Source organism: Protomyctophum bolini (genome assembly GCF_963924005.1).
Source record: "Protomyctophum bolini genome assembly, chromosome: 5".
NCBI classification, from domain to species: Eukaryota; Metazoa; Chordata; class Actinopteri; order Myctophiformes; family Myctophidae; genus Protomyctophum; species Protomyctophum bolini.
The window spans coordinates 28,917,792-28,936,236 of NC_137866.1; the positions used below are offsets into that span (position 1 = coordinate 28,917,792).

General features: G+C 39.8%; 2 protein-coding genes across 3 annotated transcripts; one reads left to right on the forward strand and one right to left on the reverse strand.

Annotated features, from left to right (window-relative positions):
• The first annotated feature begins 215 nt into the window (after positions 1 to 215).
• Positions 216 to 5,572, forward strand: uqcc5 (ubiquinol-cytochrome c reductase complex assembly factor 5). Of its 2 annotated transcripts, XR_013964039.1 has the most exons (3): positions 216 to 686; positions 4,122 to 4,248; positions 4,311 to 5,572. XR_013964039.1 is itself a non-coding variant. In XM_080763475.1 (2 exons), exons 1-2 carry the CDS (start codon positions 533 to 535, stop codon positions 4,184 to 4,186), a joined length of 219 nt encoding a protein of 72 aa, XP_080619601.1. In that variant the 5' UTR covers positions 219 to 532; the 3' UTR covers positions 4,187 to 5,572. The 2 variants fall into 2 exon arrangements, 1 of the variants encoding a protein (XP_080619601.1); XM_080763475.1 differs by having other exon boundaries at positions 219 to 686; positions 4,122 to 5,572.
• Positions 5,573 to 5,726: 154 nt separating this feature from the next.
• ognb (osteoglycin, paralog b) lies at positions 5,727 to 12,690 on the reverse strand. Its single transcript, XM_080763474.1, has 6 exons — positions 12,421 to 12,690; positions 11,878 to 11,950; positions 10,819 to 10,983; positions 9,643 to 9,845; positions 8,098 to 8,190; positions 5,727 to 7,147 (listed from the first exon to the last, which is right to left on the reverse strand). Exons 1-6 carry the CDS (start codon positions 12,523 to 12,525, stop codon positions 6,974 to 6,976), a joined length of 813 nt encoding a protein of 270 aa, XP_080619600.1. The 5' UTR covers positions 12,526 to 12,690; the 3' UTR covers positions 5,727 to 6,973.
• Between the last annotated feature and the right edge of the window lie 5,755 nt (positions 12,691 to 18,445).

Genomic DNA, 18,445 nt, shown 5'->3' on the forward strand with positions numbered 1-18,445 from the left:
CTCTCAGAGTTACAGACCCATAAGGGTATTTGGTTAGGCTGTATGCTAGAGTCAGGACTGTCATTATGGGACTTGGCCAAGAGGGGGCACAAGTACTCCAGACTAGGATATATCTTTTCTCTTGCGTCACTATACACCCGGATGTGACGTGTACAAAGATTGGATACGTTCGTTTTATCAGTCGAAACAACGGCGGACGGGAGGAGGCGCTGTTTTCACCACAGTCAACCGCCCGCCTCGTTTTGGACTAGTTAAAATAAAAACTACTCACGTTTAGTCACTATAGTCTATCTATGCTATATAGTCAGGGACGAAATGTCAACAAGGTTTTGAGAAGGACAAGTAGTGTGATTTGGACTGTTTATAAGACTGTATAGATGTATTATTGAAGTTTCAACATCATGGTTGAGACGAAAACCACAGTGAAGTATTCCCTGGCTCTGGTTCCTGGAAGACTTTAAGACAGTAGATTGAACAGACATTAAGACAGATTCAGACAGTGTAGATTTAACAGGTTAAGTTTATAAGCATCATGGTTGAGACGAAGCCCATAGTGAAGTATCTCCTGGCTCTAGTTCCTGGCAGAAAGAGGTTCGGACCCTACAGGTTCCTGCCTGTGTTCTTCTGCATAGGAGGAGTGATGGAGTGGATCATGATCAACGTCAGGATAGGACACGAGACATTCTGTAAGTAATAAGTATATCTGTTGTATTATAATGTCTTCTGTAAGCATATTTAATGATTGAGTGGATCATGATAAACGTCAGGATAGGACTGGACGTGAGACATTCTGTAAGTGCACTCAAAAGCTGTTAGCCTATAGCTAACAGGATAGGACGAAGTATAATTAATATTAGCCCCATATGCCCTCTCCCTACGCTCATTCTGTAGCTCATCTCGGAGCTACAGAATGAGCTTAGGGAGAGGGCACATATAGGCTAAATTAATATATGTGTATAATATAGAGTGATGGTGGAGGGATTCTGTGAGTAGGCCTATAGATCAGTGCATGGTTCCCAAACTTTTTCATGTCAATTAAGGACCCCCAAATTGACACTAATTGGCCCGTGGACCCCCATTTGAAAATATATTCCATAATTCCAGGGACCCCCATAAGAGAAGATTTTTACGGCTCTAGCAGTGATTCTCAACCCGTTTAATTTCAATGACCCCCAGTTTGACATGCATTAGTCCACAGACCATCCCATTTAATGGCATTTCTATCTCTGGGAGTGGCAAAAAATATGTTAATTGTACAAATTAAGTGTACAAATGGAACCAAATGTACCCGTTGGGGGTTTAGAGTTCCAAACCCATAAGGGTCCATTTGGTTCCAAACCCTCACCCTAACCTCCCACGGGGCAGCACACCTAAACCTAGCTCTGGTCCATAGCTCTAATCGCATTAGACTAGCTATGGACCAGAGCTAACCTTCTCCTAACCCTTAACGCACTCCTCACCAACCTTAATCCGGTCGTTTTAACGCACCCCTTACCAACCTTAATCTGGTCGTTTTAACGCAACCCTTACCAACCTTAATCCGGTCGTTTTAATGCACCCCTCACCAACCCCAATCCGGTCGTTTTAACTCACCCCTTACCAACCTTAATCCGGTCGTTTTAATGCACCCCTTACCAACCTTAATCCGGTCGTTTTAACACACCCCTCACCAACCTTAATCCGGTCGTTTTAACGCACCCCTCACCAACCTTAATCCGGTCGTTTTAACGCATCCCTCACCAACCTTGTGTCTAACCAATGACTAGTCTAAACTAAGTATGCACCCCTCCAAACTAGCTGGGGGGACCCCTGGGGGTCCCCGGAACCCACTTTGGGAACCACTGGTATAGAGGGTATGCGTGTGACATCATCATCAAACCCGGAAGTTATGCAGGAACGCCTACTGAGTGTCAAAAAGCTACTTTCTGGCCTTGACAACCCATGCATCCTATCTGATTGCATTAAGCAACGTTAAACAATGTTAAATTCACTTTGCATGTTGATTTGCCACTCTATGTGCCATTCACTTTAAGCATGCGCATACCCTCTATAGATAATTTAACTACAAATATAGACCTTCTGTAAGTCTACCGCATCCTAGCTGCATCAAGCTAACAGGATAGCACATTCTGTATGCCTAATTGCCTATATAAGTGTTACTAATAATCAGTGAGGTTCACATGTTCCAAAACTCTGCCCAGACTGACTGCTGCACTCATATTATACACATGCATTGTCTCTTCTCATTGACTTACATCAGCATAGTTCTCTCTACATCAGGTCAAGGAAGGACCCCCACATAATGCCACATTGATATGTATTTGGCCGTGGACCCCCATTTTAAAAGCGACCAGATTAAGGGTGGTGAGGAGTGCGTTAAGGGTTAGGAGAAGGTTAGCTCTGACCCATAGCTCTAATGCGGCAACGCATTAGAGCTATGGACCAGAGCTAGGTTTAGGTGTGCTGCCCCGTGGGAGGTTAGGGTTAGTGTGAGGGTTTGGAACCAAATGGACCCTTATGGGTTTGCAACTCTAAACCCCTAACGGGTATGTTGTAGCGACTACTTAGTTCCCATCAATTCAAATAGAAGTATTGCTATGAGGCTGAGCTGTCGGCAGGAACTATATGACAAGGTCCAAAAAATGTTGATAAATGAAAACGTACTCGGTTGGTATAAACGATCAAAAGATAAACGATTAAACGGTCAACAGAAAATATTGAGCCTAGAGCTCACCCCCATTCTCTCACTGAATGCCACTGCCCAGACACACAGCTGACATAAGTAAAATGATTAGCAGACACACAGCAGGAGCTCATCAATCAGGTAAGGGCTGTGGCACATCGAAAACCCAAGCGTGGGAAAAAATAAACATATAGAATAAACAACAAACAAAATGTATATTTTGGCTCCTACAGGGTACATTTGGTTCCATTTGTACACTCTCAGAGTTAAATTAACATAGATTTTTACAATATAAATTGGGGGTCCGAGAGATAGAAAAGCCATTAAATGGGGGGTCTGTAGACTAATGCATGTCAAACTGGGGGTCCTTGAAATTAAACGGGTTGAGAATCACTGCTAGAGCCGTAAAAATCTTCTCTTATGGGGGTCCCTGGAATTATGAAATATATTTTCATCAAGCCTAAAATCATTCCAGTTGACTAAAATGTGACTGAAACTAAATGAAAACCATTGAAGAAACTATGGGCTGTATTTTGCGTGTCTTAAGTACCAGGTCTTATTCCCTAACTTCAGTAAACTAAAGACCTGGAGGCGTGATCAATGCCATTTGGCCAAAGAGCATTGATCACGCCTCCAGGTCTTTACTTTACTCAAGTTAGGGAATAAGACCTGGTACTTAAGACACGCAAAATACAGCCCTATGAATCATACTAAAATCAAAATTTGCTGCCAAAAACACTGCTGCCAAAAAACACATTCCTTGTGCACAGTGCACACTGCCAGTAGGCTAACGTAGTACATACTACTTACACGCATTTCTTTTCACACATGCTTTATATTTTCTGAAATATTTGACATTTTTATTTAACCATTGTTTTATCCATGGTCAATAATTTATGTTGGTTTTCAGCATGGTCCAGCACCACTATCTCACACACATCTGGGAGCTGACCAGTACAACCACAGTCTGATACTGTTGTACTGACCAGTACAACCACAGTCTGATACTGTTGTACTGACCAGTACAACCACAATCTGATACTGTTGTACTGACCACCAGTACAACCACAGTCTGATACTGTTGTACTGACCAGTACAACCACAATCTGATACTGTTGTACTGACCACCAGTACAACCACAGTCTAATACTGTGGTTTGCAACCGTTTTCATATCAAGGTCTATTATTTATTCTGTATTTGAGCCACAGACTTATTGTTGGATAAGATTTTGTCCACAATTCCATACTGTACCATTAGGAGAGATAACAGGCAACCGTTGCTCAAAAATAACAATTCTTCTACATTCTCTAATTGTGTAGACTTCTTGTAAGTTAAGTAATCCATTTGGCTACCAACCCTCCACCATTTTAGCATGGGTACTACCTGAAACAAAACTTATTTTCTGTTGTTGTCGTTCCCCCCCTCTCCCCCCCACAGACGATGTATACAGACGGAAGCAGTCGGAACGGGAGTACCAGCAGAGGGTAGCTCTTCATAAGTGAAGACTCACACATCGTTGGACATTCATCCACCTGTTTCCCTCAGGCTGCAGTGGACATAATAACCTCATATTGGACTTAATGTCCACCTGTTTCCCTCATATTGGACTTAATGTCCACCTGTTTCCCTCATATTGGACTTAACAACGTCCACCTGTTTCCCTCATATTGGACGTAACAACGTCCACCTGTTTCCCTCATATTGGACTTAACAACGTCCACCTGTTTCCCTCATATTGGACTTAACAACGTCCACCTGTTTCCCTCATATTGGACTTAACAACGTCCACCTGTTTCCCTCATATTGGACTTAACAACGTCCACCTGTTTCCCTCATATTGGACTTAACGGCACCCTGACGGGCTCAAAGACTATGTATAATATCAGGGATGTGACCTTTCTGGCCGATATACCGAGAACCGGATGTCAGTCCGGTCAATACCACATACCAACGTTGCCGTTATGGCCGATAACCCGATATTTATCCACGAATATCTGTATAGAAACAAGTTCAAGTTGTTGTCCTATATAGCCTATAAACAAACACTGCAATTTGAAAAAGCAATGTCTTTTTATTCCATAACTACAGATGCAACGTTATAGAGTATGCACATGCACATCACTTTTCCACCGCAACACTTCAAAACTCTTGACACTATAAAAAGAATCACCCGTCCTGCACAGAATGTCTTGACAGAAAGTAGCTCATTACATGTCTGCACTGGTTTTTTATGAAACAAACACTTTGTAGATATTTATGCTCTTCGACACCAATGGGGCATAAAAAAAAACTAAAAATAGTCACCTGCATGGAATTTCTTGACAGAGTATGAAACAAACACTTTGCATTGTTGGTGAGTCTGTGAGTTTAATGTTGTTTAATGCAATCAGATAGGACTGTTTGGAAGTATGGTCCTAGAAAGACCAGAAAGTTGTTTTTTTTACCACTCAGTAGGCGTTCCTGCATAACTTCCAGGTATATGAAATGTTGGCCCCATGTCCTGACATAAACAGCTTAGTTGAATGTAAGTATTCCAACTTGTTGACTCTTTTGAAAGCTTACCCAGAAAAAAAGAAAAACACTGATTTTGTGTGTGTGTGTGTGTGTGTGTGTGTGTGTGTGTGTGTGTGTGTGTGTGTGTGTGTGTGTGTGTGTGTGTGTGTGTGTGTGTGTGTACACACATGGCTGTCTTGTTGGAAACAGCAGTAAATCTGTTATTAAGAAATAACACACTGCTGAATTCAGCGATTGACCAATCGGAATCAAGCATTCAACCAAGCCATGTAATAATATAAAATAAAATATGGGCTAAAACCGATATAATATTTTGATATTGGTTCGATAGCGATATTGCATTTTAAGGCCAGCAATTCTTCTAAAACCTCTAGGCGCGCGACACCGATTTGATGACCGAGTAATGTTCCGTCAATATTGGTGTTATATATATTAATATATTATATTAATATTGGTGTTTGCCAACTTGCCACGAAGTTAACAGAAAGCATGCGAAAATATTCCTCAGTACCAATGAAAACAAAACGGTTAAAAGAGTTCATGATCATTTTATTGAGCCCTTAAACAGTTTATTATTCATTATTCACCAAAGGGGAGAGAAAGAAATAAGATGTGTTGCCCTGACTAGGCTGTCTCATGCAAACACCTTATACCCCATTATGCCATTCATGAACCGTTTGATGACATTGTGTGTATATATATATATATATATATATATATATATATACGTATAAACTGCAGACCTTTTGAGTGTGACGATTTTGTTGATATTGAATCACTATTATATTGCAGTATTATAATATCCACTTCATATCTGTATATTTGTGAATCTATACTAGATTCTGTTTGCTCCTAGCATCACTGTAGCGTCTTGCACAGGCTCGCACCAAAAATAACCAGCCTACAAGCTAAATAACCAGCCTACAAGCTAAATAACCAATCTACAAGCTAAATAACTAATTACAAGCTGTGACGTGTGAGCTTGTAGATCGGCTATTTTCAATGCTGACAAAAGATCAATATATTTACAATTACCAGTATAACAAAACAATATTTTGGACTGAATACCTCAATGTATTGCTATTGCGACAATAATACACATGTTCAAAAAGGCTAGCTCTAAAAGCTCACGATGCATTGCAACGTCACACCTTGTGATCTTGTAGAATGATCGTGCTATTTTTGACATTTTCGAAAGTTTAAAAAACAAGGCTTACATTTTTTTTCTTTTAGAATCGGCTTCAGTCCTAAATTTGCATATAAAAGAGCATATTGTGGCATTAACGGCAGGCAGTATCCAGTCTGGTGTCGACGGTCATGGATAATTGGATGTAATGTATCACCCCAGCCCTTCCAGACAAAAGTATAATCAATTTAAGACCATGAGGGCCCGATTCTACTAATGTCTTCTAATTCCAGAAAACCGTTTTCTGAAAAACCTAATGTTGCTATATCAGTGGTTCTCAAACCTTTTCATGTCCCTAAAACTATAATGTATTTGACCGTGGACCGGTTTTTGTACAATGTACAAAAAATAAGATTATTATTTTCTTTTTCAAAAGGGCATATTGCTGTCCAGAGGGCAAAGGGCAGGTGCTCTAGAACCGCCTAGTGTCTTATCTGTGCACGCCACTGATTGGCGAATCATTGGTTGCGGTTTGGGCCTTAATTCATGGGGATAAATCAGACATATTATTGTGCTTTTCTTCTCCCACTGCATTCCTGGCTTTAGTTTCAGCGGTGCACAGGCCAACTGGACGGGCCTGCTGGGTCGTTCACCGGCGGTACGTTCCAACTGGAAGCGACCTCAGACAGATGAAGCTGTTGGGATGCTGGGCCAGCCGGACCGGGTTTCCATCCAGCCTCACCTCCTCCAGGTTGGCCCTGATGTAGTGAGTGGCGTTGCCTTTGCAGAACGTCTCGTCTGTGACCGCGTTTATGTTGTTGTTCTGCAAAAGGAGAAGTGGTTTGGAAAAAGTACTCGCGTATCAAATATCAATACTGCGATAGAAGAAGTACTGTAACTCTGTTAACAAGTAAAAAGTCTGTGAATTGACTTGAGTAAAAGTACAAAAGTATTTGGTATCCAAAATGTGCTTAAGTACAAGAAAGTGTCTCATTATTTCACAAATTTTCAAAAATAAATATCTAAAAGAAATCTTTTGAAAATAGCAGATCTACATGTTTTCAAATGGCCGAAATGCACTGTATTTAGGTTAATGTATGTTTTGTAATAATAATCAAAATATCCAAAGTAACAATAGTAACTAAAGTTTTCAAATAACTGTAGTGGAGTAAAAAGTGCAACATTTGCCTTTTGAGACGTAGTGAAGTACTGAAAATTGGAAATACTCCACCATGAAAGTTAAAAAATAAAATAAAATAAATTAAGTACCTCAATTGTACAGTACTTGTAAATGTAATTAGTTACTTTACACCACCAAAGAGGAGATGGAACATTAGCCTGTCCTATACACCAGTGGTTCCCAAACCTTTTCATGTCAAGGACCCCCAAATTGACACTCATTAGCCCGCAGACCCCCCATTTGAAGAGATATGCCAGGGAGAAGACTTTTACGGCTCTAGCGGTGATTCTAAACCCATTTAATTTCAGGGACCCCCAGTTTGACATGCATTAGTCTACGGACCCCCATTTATTGACATTTCTTTGTAAAATTATATTGTAAAAATCAATGTCAATTTAACTCTGAGCGTGTACAAATGGAACCAAATGAACCCATTACGGACCAATAAGGGTCCATTTGGTTCCAAACTATCATTTAGCTTGGGACCCCTGTAACTCCACTTTAGGAACCACTGCTATACACTATACACCGATTATAAATTCCCAGACAAAAATACAGCAGGTTAAAACATTTTGATGGGAGTATGAACTTACATTTAGGTGAATGATCCGGAGCGACTCTGGAAGCTGTGGTATCGCGCTCATTTCGTTATTTCCAAGGTAGAGATATGCCAGTTTTACGAGTTTCTGTACACAAAAAATTTAAAAGAACACATTAGAAGACATTAAAATAACTCACTGTTATTGTAATTATATTAACAGAGTTTAAACTTCAAAGAAATGTGCAACAAGTTTTATTCTAGACCACAGTCCGTCCCAGCTACATAATTCATAGTTGGTAACCAGCTTTGATGCTTCGATACCGCTTTCCTGAGGGCAGCAATACTAACAGTCTGTTATGGGGGTGTGTGGGGTCTTTAATGATTCTCCGTGACTTGCTGAGACAGCGCTGGTTGTACAGCTCCTCCAGACTGGGCAGCCGACATCCAGTGATGCGCTGGGCCGAGCGCACCACCCTCCTGAGAGCCTTGTGGTCTCTGTCTGTGCAGCTCCCATACCAGCTGGTGAAGCTGCTTGTCAGCAGGCTCTCAATAGTCCCTCTGTAGAAGTTCCTGATGATTTTCTGACTCAGGCCGAACTTCTTGAGGCACCGAAGTCCATATAGGCGCTGTTGCGCTTTTGCAACCACCACCGTTGTGTGTGTCTCCCATTTGAGTTGCTCGTGGATGTTCACCCCCGAGTCCCCATGAGAGAGGATTGTGTTTGGGAAGAAATAGTATCAAAATTATGCAAAATCATTCAGTTTTTCAAAAATGTTTTGATCTGCAGGCTCACAATGCATTGCATCACTATGCTTAATGTAGACCATCTATTTTTGAATAGCCAAGTATAAAAACAATATGTTTCCTAATTTTGTTGGGGACCCCCTGGAACCCCCTCAAAGACCTGTGGGTGTAGTTTTAACTAGGGATGTCCCGATACACTTTTTCCGTTCCAGATACGATTCCGATACCACCATTTCTGTGTTAGCCAATACCGATACCAGTGTTGTGATCTCGTGTTGTGTTTATAGCAGACTCCTCACTCATATGGGCAACTCCAAAGCAAACTCCAACATTTTAATGCCATAGTGTCAACCCCTTCGGACATTCTCTAGTTTTAACCATATTGTGTACTTCACTTTGGCTGTTCAGAAATAGCAGATATACAAGCTCACTATGCTGTGAGCTTTTGGATCTGCTATTTTTGAGAAAAGAAAAAAGAAGAAACTTTACAATTATCACAAATCTTTGAATATTGTTTTTAAACAGTGGAAATATTTAACACTAATCTTTGCTTCTTTTGAGATGCCCCCCCCCCCCCCCATAGCCAAATGCATATATGTGTGGGTCCTTGACATAAAAGTTTGAGTTAAGCACTTGTACTGATTTCAGGAGGCAAATGGCCGATGCACAACCTCAGAAGGCTAGTGACAGGTGCGTAGGGCAATAGAGCATACTGTATATTAAAAAGGGTATCTGATTAATGTCTAATTGACCGAAACGTTGACCTAATAAAGAGCAACATTTTGGCAAGTGTATGACAGTGTGCGGGACCTTTTCTTTGTTTTTCAAAGATGCCCTTTTTAAGGAGGCTTACTTTAAAAGCGGTGGACTTCACGCCCTTGGTCTGCAGTTTGTTGAAGTTGACATTGAGAGACATGAGTTTTCCCGGCAGCGCAGGCAGCTTGGTCAGCCGGTTCTCTGCCAGGGTCAGCTCCTCCAGGTTGCTCAGCTTCGAGAAAGCCCCGTCTTCTATCTCACTGATGAGATTTCCAGTCAGGTCGATTCTTTTTAACGTCACTATGGATGGAAGAAGTAAAAAATAAAATAAGGGAAAGAGGGTGAATAAGCTTGAGAGTTTATGTTCATCATGGAAGGGGCTCTATCAACCTGTGGGTCAGGTGACAGTGAAGTGACAATTTAAGGTATTAAAAGGTAGAGAAAGAAAAGAAAAAAAAGACCATCACTTCATCAAAAGTAATCAACAAACTATTGGCCAAAGTTGTCAAATGATATAAGAAAAGAGGCAAGAATTCTGAAAATAATCTATAAGCTCACAACGCCTCGCATTGTGAGGTACTATTTGTGCGTGACACTGTTGAAAGTAGGACTTAAGTGGTTAATCGCACTAATCAATTTAGTTTATTATTAAAAACGATATTAGAATTTATTTCAACGTCAATTAATTGATCAATAAAAAAAACTTGCTCTCGATTATTCGATTAATCAAAGAAGTAATCGATAGAATAATTGGCTATAAAGAAAACAATCTCAAAAGTCAGGGGAAAAAAATCTTTTTGACATTCACATTCATTCATGTATAATATATGATTTGGAATTAATGCAAAAGTGGATGTATGTTATTTTTAACCCATTCTGGACGGGAACCCCTTTTGGTGTTTTAAACATTATGTCATAGTCATACTTTAGCTATTGAAAAATAGCAGATCTACAAGCTCATAGCGTGGCACCGAGTGCCGCGCTTCGAGCTTGTACGTAGGTCTGCTATTTTTGAAAAATCGTGAAAATGTGCTTCAAATCTTTGAATATTGTCAACGTTTTTATGTCAAATCGTTGCAACTGAGGGGGGGGGGGGGGAGGGTCCCTGGAACAACATATTTTCAGATGAGGGTCGGCGGCCAATTACATATACCTTTTGGGGTCCTTGGCATGAAATATTGAGCACCACTGATATAAAAACATATTTCAGAAAACTGTCGATTTAGAGGTTTTTAAACTTCGACGTCAGGCCTAAATGTGTTTTTTTTTTTACCCATATCTGCGAAGTCTCTGTTGCTGATCTTGGTGATCTTGTTGTAGCGTGCGTACAGGTAGGTGGTCTCCTTGGGTAGAGCGGGCACGGCCGTCATCTCAGGAGAAACCTCTTCACAGTAAACCGACCCCGTCAGACACACACACAGCAGGCAGGTGGGCAGCTCTGAACACACACACGCACACACACACCAGTGTTGTTTTTTTGGCAGCAAATTTAGATTTTTTGTCTTTTGAATAGTTTCATTTATTTTTATTTTTTTATTTCACATTTTATAGTCACCTGGAATGTCTTCTAGTGTTAGTCTAGTTTTAGTCGACTAAATACAGTTAATTTAGTCGAACAAAATCTATTTTGGCGGGCCTTGATGCCGTCATACTCATAATGACTGTTTATTTCACTTGCTGAAAATAGCAGATCTACAAGTCCTTTACAAGGCTTGTAGATTTGCTATTTTCAGCATGCAACTAATTGTAATATGACTTATAGTGGATCTCTTGTCCACTGGTCCCTTCCTAACATTTAGTTTAGTTTTTATTTGTTGACGAAATTCTCAGTGTATTTAGTCTCTAGTTTTAGTCATCGTAGCTTAGTTTTAATTTCGTTTTCGTCAGTGGAAAAAGGTAGTCAACGAACATTTTTCGTCGTTTTATTCGACGAAAACAACACACACACACACACACACACACACACAGAGCAGGCATGTGGGAAGCTCTGAAAGCAGCAAGCTCTATATTGTGATAGTAATCACTATAGAAAATTAATGGTATGTGATTGTTCAGTAAGGCGTACCTCCTTTATTGTACTTTACTGTGAAATTTGGTATCCCGACCCAAAAATGTCCTTTTATATGTTTACTAAAGAGCTGGAGAGAAAGGGAGACCACTGTTAAAGAACAAATTACAGCAATGACTATTATGGGAGAGATTTTACAATTCTGAAAATGAAATTTAAATCACTAACAGCCTTTATTTAACTCTGTGTTTTTTTGTTAGTGTCCGTTACAAAGGACACACCAACTGTTGAAAACTACAGTATGCAAATAAAATGAGCATTTACCATCGGCAGAAGAAGGAGATGCGTCTGAATCTTCTGGAGGGGTGCCATAGTCCGGAACGGTCGCAACGTTTTTCTGCAGAAAGGAAAAAAACATCTCACTTCACTAGTACTTGACGCCAAAAGAACACAATCTGTCCTTGCCACCTCGCCAAAAACAAAGCCTAATAATGCAGTGGTACTCAACCAGTGGCTTGGGCACCACCAGTGGTCCTTGTGGTGGTCCCCAGCTAAATGATGGAGAGTTGGTAGCCAAATGGACCCTTACAGGTCTTAACTATTGAGAGAACTATTGAGGGCCAAGGAGTCTACACAATGTCGAAGAATTGTTACTCTGATCAACGTTTGCCTGTTATCTCTCCTAATTGTACCAACATCAATACAACATGGAATTGAAGACAAACTCTTATCCAACTACAACAAAATCTCATCAAATGGTCCCTGGCTCAAAGAATTGCAGAATATATATATATAGACCTTGACATGAAAAGGGCTGAAAACCACTTCTCTAGTGCATGCCATGCATTAACACGATGCATACTTTACCTTAGGTTTTCTTGCCTCCTTGGGTTTCACTGCGGAGGATAACATCCACGGAACCACGATTATCATGATGACCAGAGTCCTGAGACTCCTGAAGAAGTGTGTCATTGTGTTCTGTTATGAAGTCAATGCTGTCTGTCTGTCTGCTGGGTTGATATGTGTTGTTGTGAAGCAGTCTGTCTGCCGCGCTGAAATGTGTTGTTGAGAAGCAGTCTGAAATGTGAGGTACATGTGAGCAAGGAGAATTTTCCATCCACTTTTATTAAGCTGGCGGTGGGCTAGTACTGAGAGAAGGAAAAAAAGGGACACCCACTTTAACTCAGTATACGCTGTGCTGCCTTCTAGAGTTGTTCCGATATCGATTTACCAGAATCGGAAAAGCTGCTGCTGATACTGTTCCTAAAAATCCTGGTATCGGTATCGGCGAGTGTGTCACAAATCTATGATTATGTCAAGTATGTACAGCCATCAATTACTTTGTATTTTGATTGCTTCAGTTGATGTGGCACTACTATTTTATACTTTTATACTAAATTGTAACTTTTGGAATTTGTATCTATTCCTATATCAGTGGTTCTCTCATTTTTAATTGCAGTGGGCCCCATAAATCTGAGAGAGTATAAATGGAACCAAATGGACCCTTACTTGTACACTCTGAAGTCTCAGACTCAGAGACCTACAAGGCTCCACTTGGGACCGTCTAAACTAAAGGGACCCAGAGAGTCCTTGGACCACATTTTGAGAACCACAGTCCTAGATTATTATTAAATTAAACACTGGTATCGTATCGGTTCTCGGGTATCGACCAACATGCAGTTACGGGTATCGGTATGTGGAAGGAAAAGCCGGTATCTGTACATCTCTGCTGCCTTTGATAACTTGTCTGTGCTTATTTTTATTCCACAGCCTTTCTGGCTTACACGTCGGGAAAGTCATTATCGATCACAGCGGGCGGGAGTATTAATTTGATTATTTAGTTGATGGCAAGTTGGCTCTTGTACAGTGCATTTCTTAAACACCGCGCTTCTGAGCAGGGGTGGGAAAAAGTAGTTTTTTACTCTGTTACAAGTCAAATTCAAAATGTGCTTGAGCAAAAGTACAAAAATATTGGTGTCAAAATGTACTTAAAAAGTACAAAAAGTAGAAAGTATACTTATTATGCACAATATCCCATTTCACAAGTTTTCAAATGTATGTACAAATCCTTTGAAGATAGCAGATCTACAAGCTCACAATGTGTCGCATCATGACACATTGTGAGCTTGTAGATCAGCTATTTTCAAATGGACAAAATGTATACAGTATAGTGCTGAAGTGGTATATGTTCTGTAATGATGAAAATCTACTAACTAGTAACTAGTTTTCAAATAAATGTAGTGGAGTAAAAGTACAACGTTTGGATCCAAGATGTATTGGAGAAGTAAAGTACAGTAATTATAAGTAAATGTACTTAGCTACTTCACAGCACTGCTTCTGATGGTTCCCGTCCGTCGAGCGAAAAAGAGGACCTTTGTCCTTTCCTGGAAGGACCAGGCCCGGTTATTATTATGTGTGTTTCGGGAATAGAAGGAGAGAAAAAAAAGTGAATGGAAAACTTGTTGGCTTTCAAATCCATGAACAATCAAGGAAACGGTTGTCTAGAGTGGAGGGAGAATAAAGGAGAGGAACAGTGGGATATGATTAGTGGAATTTTGGCCCGAGCCCTTTCTGTATGAAGTGAATATAAAAGGAAAGCCAAAGCAAGCAATGCACTGGAGAATGTGTTGTTCCAACCGTGAAGCTAACGCCTCACTTAACATACCAATTTAATAATCACTGCTATTTTTGATTACACAACTTGAACAGTATTGTTCAGTGGTGGAAAGTAACTATGTAGTCTAAAAGTCTTAGTGGGTTAACGGAAAAAATTAATTCCTATACTAGCCTCAATTGAAAGACCCTACATTGCCATTTCAAAACAGTTGATATTAGGCCGCATTTACACTGGCAACCAAATCCAGCCTGAATCAGATCTGTGCCACATCCAGATTGGAATCCGGTTTATTTAAATAAATATAAACACAATCATGGTAGCTTTGGCTCAGGGGTAAAGTCGGCCACTTTACCCCTGAGTCCCAGTTCGAACCCGAGCTCCCCCAGAGTTCGTGTCGAAATGTCCTTGAGCAAGACAATGAACCCCTAATTGCTCCCGATGTGCAGGTTGGTATGAATGCGTGTGTGTGAACTGTGAATGTAATGCACAATCTATGTAAAGCGCCTATATAAATGCACCATTTACCACAAACAAGTACATACTACATGGAATCTGATTTGCACGATTGATTGAATACTTTATTGGCAGAAATGGAAACAGTATTTTTTCTGTATCTGTCTGTCTGAGTGCAGAATAAAGCTACATCCTAAGTTAGAAGCAAGTAGAAAGGCTTGCTTCATGCATAAGGCTGGCCCTAAATCTATGTTTAAAGTTACAGAGTGAAGATGAGGAGTTGGCAATACAGTGGACAGTCAAACACATGTACAGTACGTCCAAAGGGATTACCGACAAAGTCCTTGCAGCCTTTGTTTCCATTCAGGACACAAATGTGACTTATTGAGCCACATTCAGAGGTGGTTTCAACATTTCAGAAGATCTATATAGCTGTCTCAATCTGAACACAAAAGTGCTTTACAGTAAAACATTTAAAAACAAACGTAATTAAAAAACAACAAACAACATACACAGTGTCACATTGGTCACAAGTTTGAACGGTCGGGCCAAAAGATCCCATTTGAGAAATAAATCAGATCTGACTGGATGTGACTGCAATCTAAATGGGGCCTTAGAGGCCTACCCAACACATAAAAAGTAAATCATTACTTCTTCAAGACAAGTAGCTTAAGAATTTTTCAAAATGAATTCAATTTTCCACAAGAAGTAACAGGACAAGCATTTTTGTTCTCTCTACCAAACACGACGGTTTATCTTCGTCTGTATTTTATTTGAGGTGTGGAAACTATCCTTATGCATCATCCTGCCAACATTCATGTTTTCCCTGAGCAGGGATTCAAATCCAAACGTCTGTTATTCTTCGAATGAATTCTAAAACAAAGATGTAATGTTAATTCTGCACAAGTGTGACAAATGGAAGGGGCTGGAAAGGTATAGTCTTTTCTTCAGAACAATTTCCACAAACTAATCGGCACTATTTCAGAATATTGCTGTTGCTGCCATGTAGCGATATATATCGTGAATTGAGCATTTTGAAATCATGACGCACACAGCAGAAGGCTCGGAAAAGCAGTGTTGTTTTTGGCAGCAAATTTTGATTTTAGTTTAGTCATAGTCTTTGGAATAAAACTTAATTTAGTTTTAGTCACATTTTAGTCATCTGCAATGTTTTAGTTAGTTAGTTTTAGTTGACTAAAATGTATTTTGGCGGGCCTTCATTCATGCAGTCGTAATGGCTGATTTTACACAGCACGACGCGTTGTGAGCTTGTAGATCTGCTATTTTCATGCAACCAAGTGTAAAATGACTTGTGTCTTTTATCTCTGCAACACTGCGTAAAAGAGCGTATGAAAGAGAACAGTAGCTTATTGCTCTCTCTGCAGATAAATATAATGGAGACTGACTGTAGAGCTCTATAGGTGAGCACCAGGACCTTAATGGATTTGACTATACAATAATCTAACCACTGACCAAACAATAAGGCCTTGCTTTCATCTCTGACAGTATTGGAAAAATGATATCGAAGCATTCACATCTGGACACAGGAACCAGCTGAAGCCTGGAATAGAAAAAAGTCTACTGGCATTGTGCTCCTGTAGTGAAAATCTCTTAGCTCTTTCTCCCCTTGATACCAAAATAGAAATGTCCTCACCCATCATGTAACAAACACTTTTAACTATAACATGAAGCTCACAACACCTCGCATCACGAGGCATTGCGAGCTTGTAGATTTTTGCGAGCTTGCTATTTTTCTGGTTAGTGCAAAAGCGATGAAAGAAAAAAAAAACTTCCCATAACACAAATATTTGTCTGAAACTCTGAGGACCCCCTGTGGGTCCTGGACCCCTTGTTGAAGAACCCTGCTTTAGTTAGGTCTGTGATGTCTCATAAAACAGTGATTCCCCAAGTGGGGTCCTTCAAAGTGGGGGCATCAGGGATTCAGGGGTGCCCAAAAACCAGTATACTGTAGATCACACAGGCTGTGCAGGTATAGACTATAGACCACATGACATGCCCCTAAAAATATATATAATTTAAATAAATAAAAAACTATTTTTGGCATCTGCCACTGGAATTAAGGTGACTCACTTGATTGATTGACATAAAAAGGGCAGCTCAAAACCACAATGCAATGCAATTTTTCCAACGACAGTATTACAAACTTGTATACAAAATCTAATTCTACCAATTCCATTGTCCTCCTCTATTTCCCATTCCAAATGCTTTTGTCTAATATATGTAACTATTTTCAGCAATGAGATAATATATTTTTGGTGGGTACTACTGGGTAGATCTGGTTGAGCTGGAAATTTTGAAAGTAGGCCTAGCTCTCAAGTATAAAAAGTGTGGGCACCCCCAGCTGTTCTAGATGAATCTATAGCCTCCGGGAGGGAGTGGTATATAGCTCTGGTTCTGGCCGGCTTCCTCCAGAACCAGGGAACCGAGGCAGACAAGCGGGGTTCGTTTTGGAGCAGCACACACGCACCGGTAGCAACTGGGGGCTGGTGTGTATTTGAGCCACCATATTGTTTAAATGTTTCATTGTCCATTTACCAGTAGCCACTTGACTTGCCCAAATGTGATGACGGCTAAGGAGTGTTTTTCATGCAAAACTAATTGGAATGGGGTTTCTATTGCAATTTATTTTGGGTCAAATCTTAGATTGACTGGCCTAATGTGCACGTATGTCTTTTTTTTTTTAATATATATGTTTATTGGTAGTAGTTTTCAACAATGTAGTACAGTTTGAACATACCATTTTCTTTTCTCCCTCACCCCATCCCACCCCCCACTGTTATCGTCATCATTAAACAATATAGAAAATAACAGACATACAAAAACAACCATGTATATTTGACATATAATATGAACAGTATGAAACAAAAATAATAATTTAAGCACAGATAACAAAAACAATATACAATATAAATAAAAAAACATAAAATTAAATAAAACAAAATAAATACAATTATGAGTTGGGTTATTTGAGTTCAAAAGAGTTACAAGTTATGTTGGAAAATATTGTGTTGAATCGGAACGTTGTCATACAGCACCCTCTAGTCTCTACAGAGTTCTATCGTTACGAGGAAGCAAAAAAACCACACACATAGTATTGGTTCAATCACGTATGTCTTTTAATGGTTTATTTATTTCTCCCTGCCAGTGATGATGTGACAATAAAGTTAGTTCTGATTGTTCTCAAGTCTCAACGAGGGCTTTAGAGACCCCTGGTGGCCATTGTGGGGGTTTCAGTGGGTCCCCAGCTAAATGATTTATTGTCCATCTTCATTATTTTCATTACATGTACAAAATACAATTAGAAAAGCATAACAAGCAGGTATAACAATATAAATGGTTGATAATTAGGAACCAAATGGACCCTCAGGTTCGGTCACTCGGGGTGTAGAAATGGTCTTATTTGGTTCCATTTCGTGTTACATTATCACAATATTATTTTAGGCCTACTGTGTATATCGGGAAGGATCCCAGAGATATACAGTAGGCCTACATCTTAACAAATGGAGGTCCATGGCCTAAATTCATATCAAACTGGGGGTCCTTGAAATCATTTTAAAAAGTTGAAAATCACTGCAGTAGTGCCGAATATAAGAGTCTGATTATAAGACAACCCCCATTTTTCAAGACACATTTGTGGAAAAAGAACATTGAATGTCAAATAGTCTAGTCATCGATTATAATACGACCCTGTTTTTTTTTTAGGATATTTACATTGGACAAAAAACGTAGTCTTATATTCAGCACATTAGGGTACACTAAAGTACAACGTAATAAAAGTAAAATAAATATTCATATACAGAA

Coding starts and splice junctions, on each gene's coding strand:
- uqcc5 (XM_080763475.1), top strand. CDS start 533: ATGGTTGAGACGAAGCCCATAGTGAAGTATCTCCTGGCTCTAGTTCCT. Junction 687..4,121: donor GATAGGACACGAGACATTCT/GTAAGTAATAAG, acceptor TCCCCCCCACAG/ACGATGTATACAGACGGAAG.
- ognb (XM_080763474.1), bottom strand. CDS start 12,525: ATGACACACTTCTTCAGGAGTCTCAGGACTCTGGTCATCATGATAATC. Junction 9,846..10,818: donor CAGAGACTTCGCAGATATGG/GTAAAAAAAAAA, acceptor TTCCATCCATAG/TGACGTTAAAAAGAATCGAC. Junction 8,191..9,642: donor TGAAGTCCACCGCTTTTAAA/GTAAGCCTCCTT, acceptor TTTTGTGTACAG/AAACTCGTAAAACTGGCATA.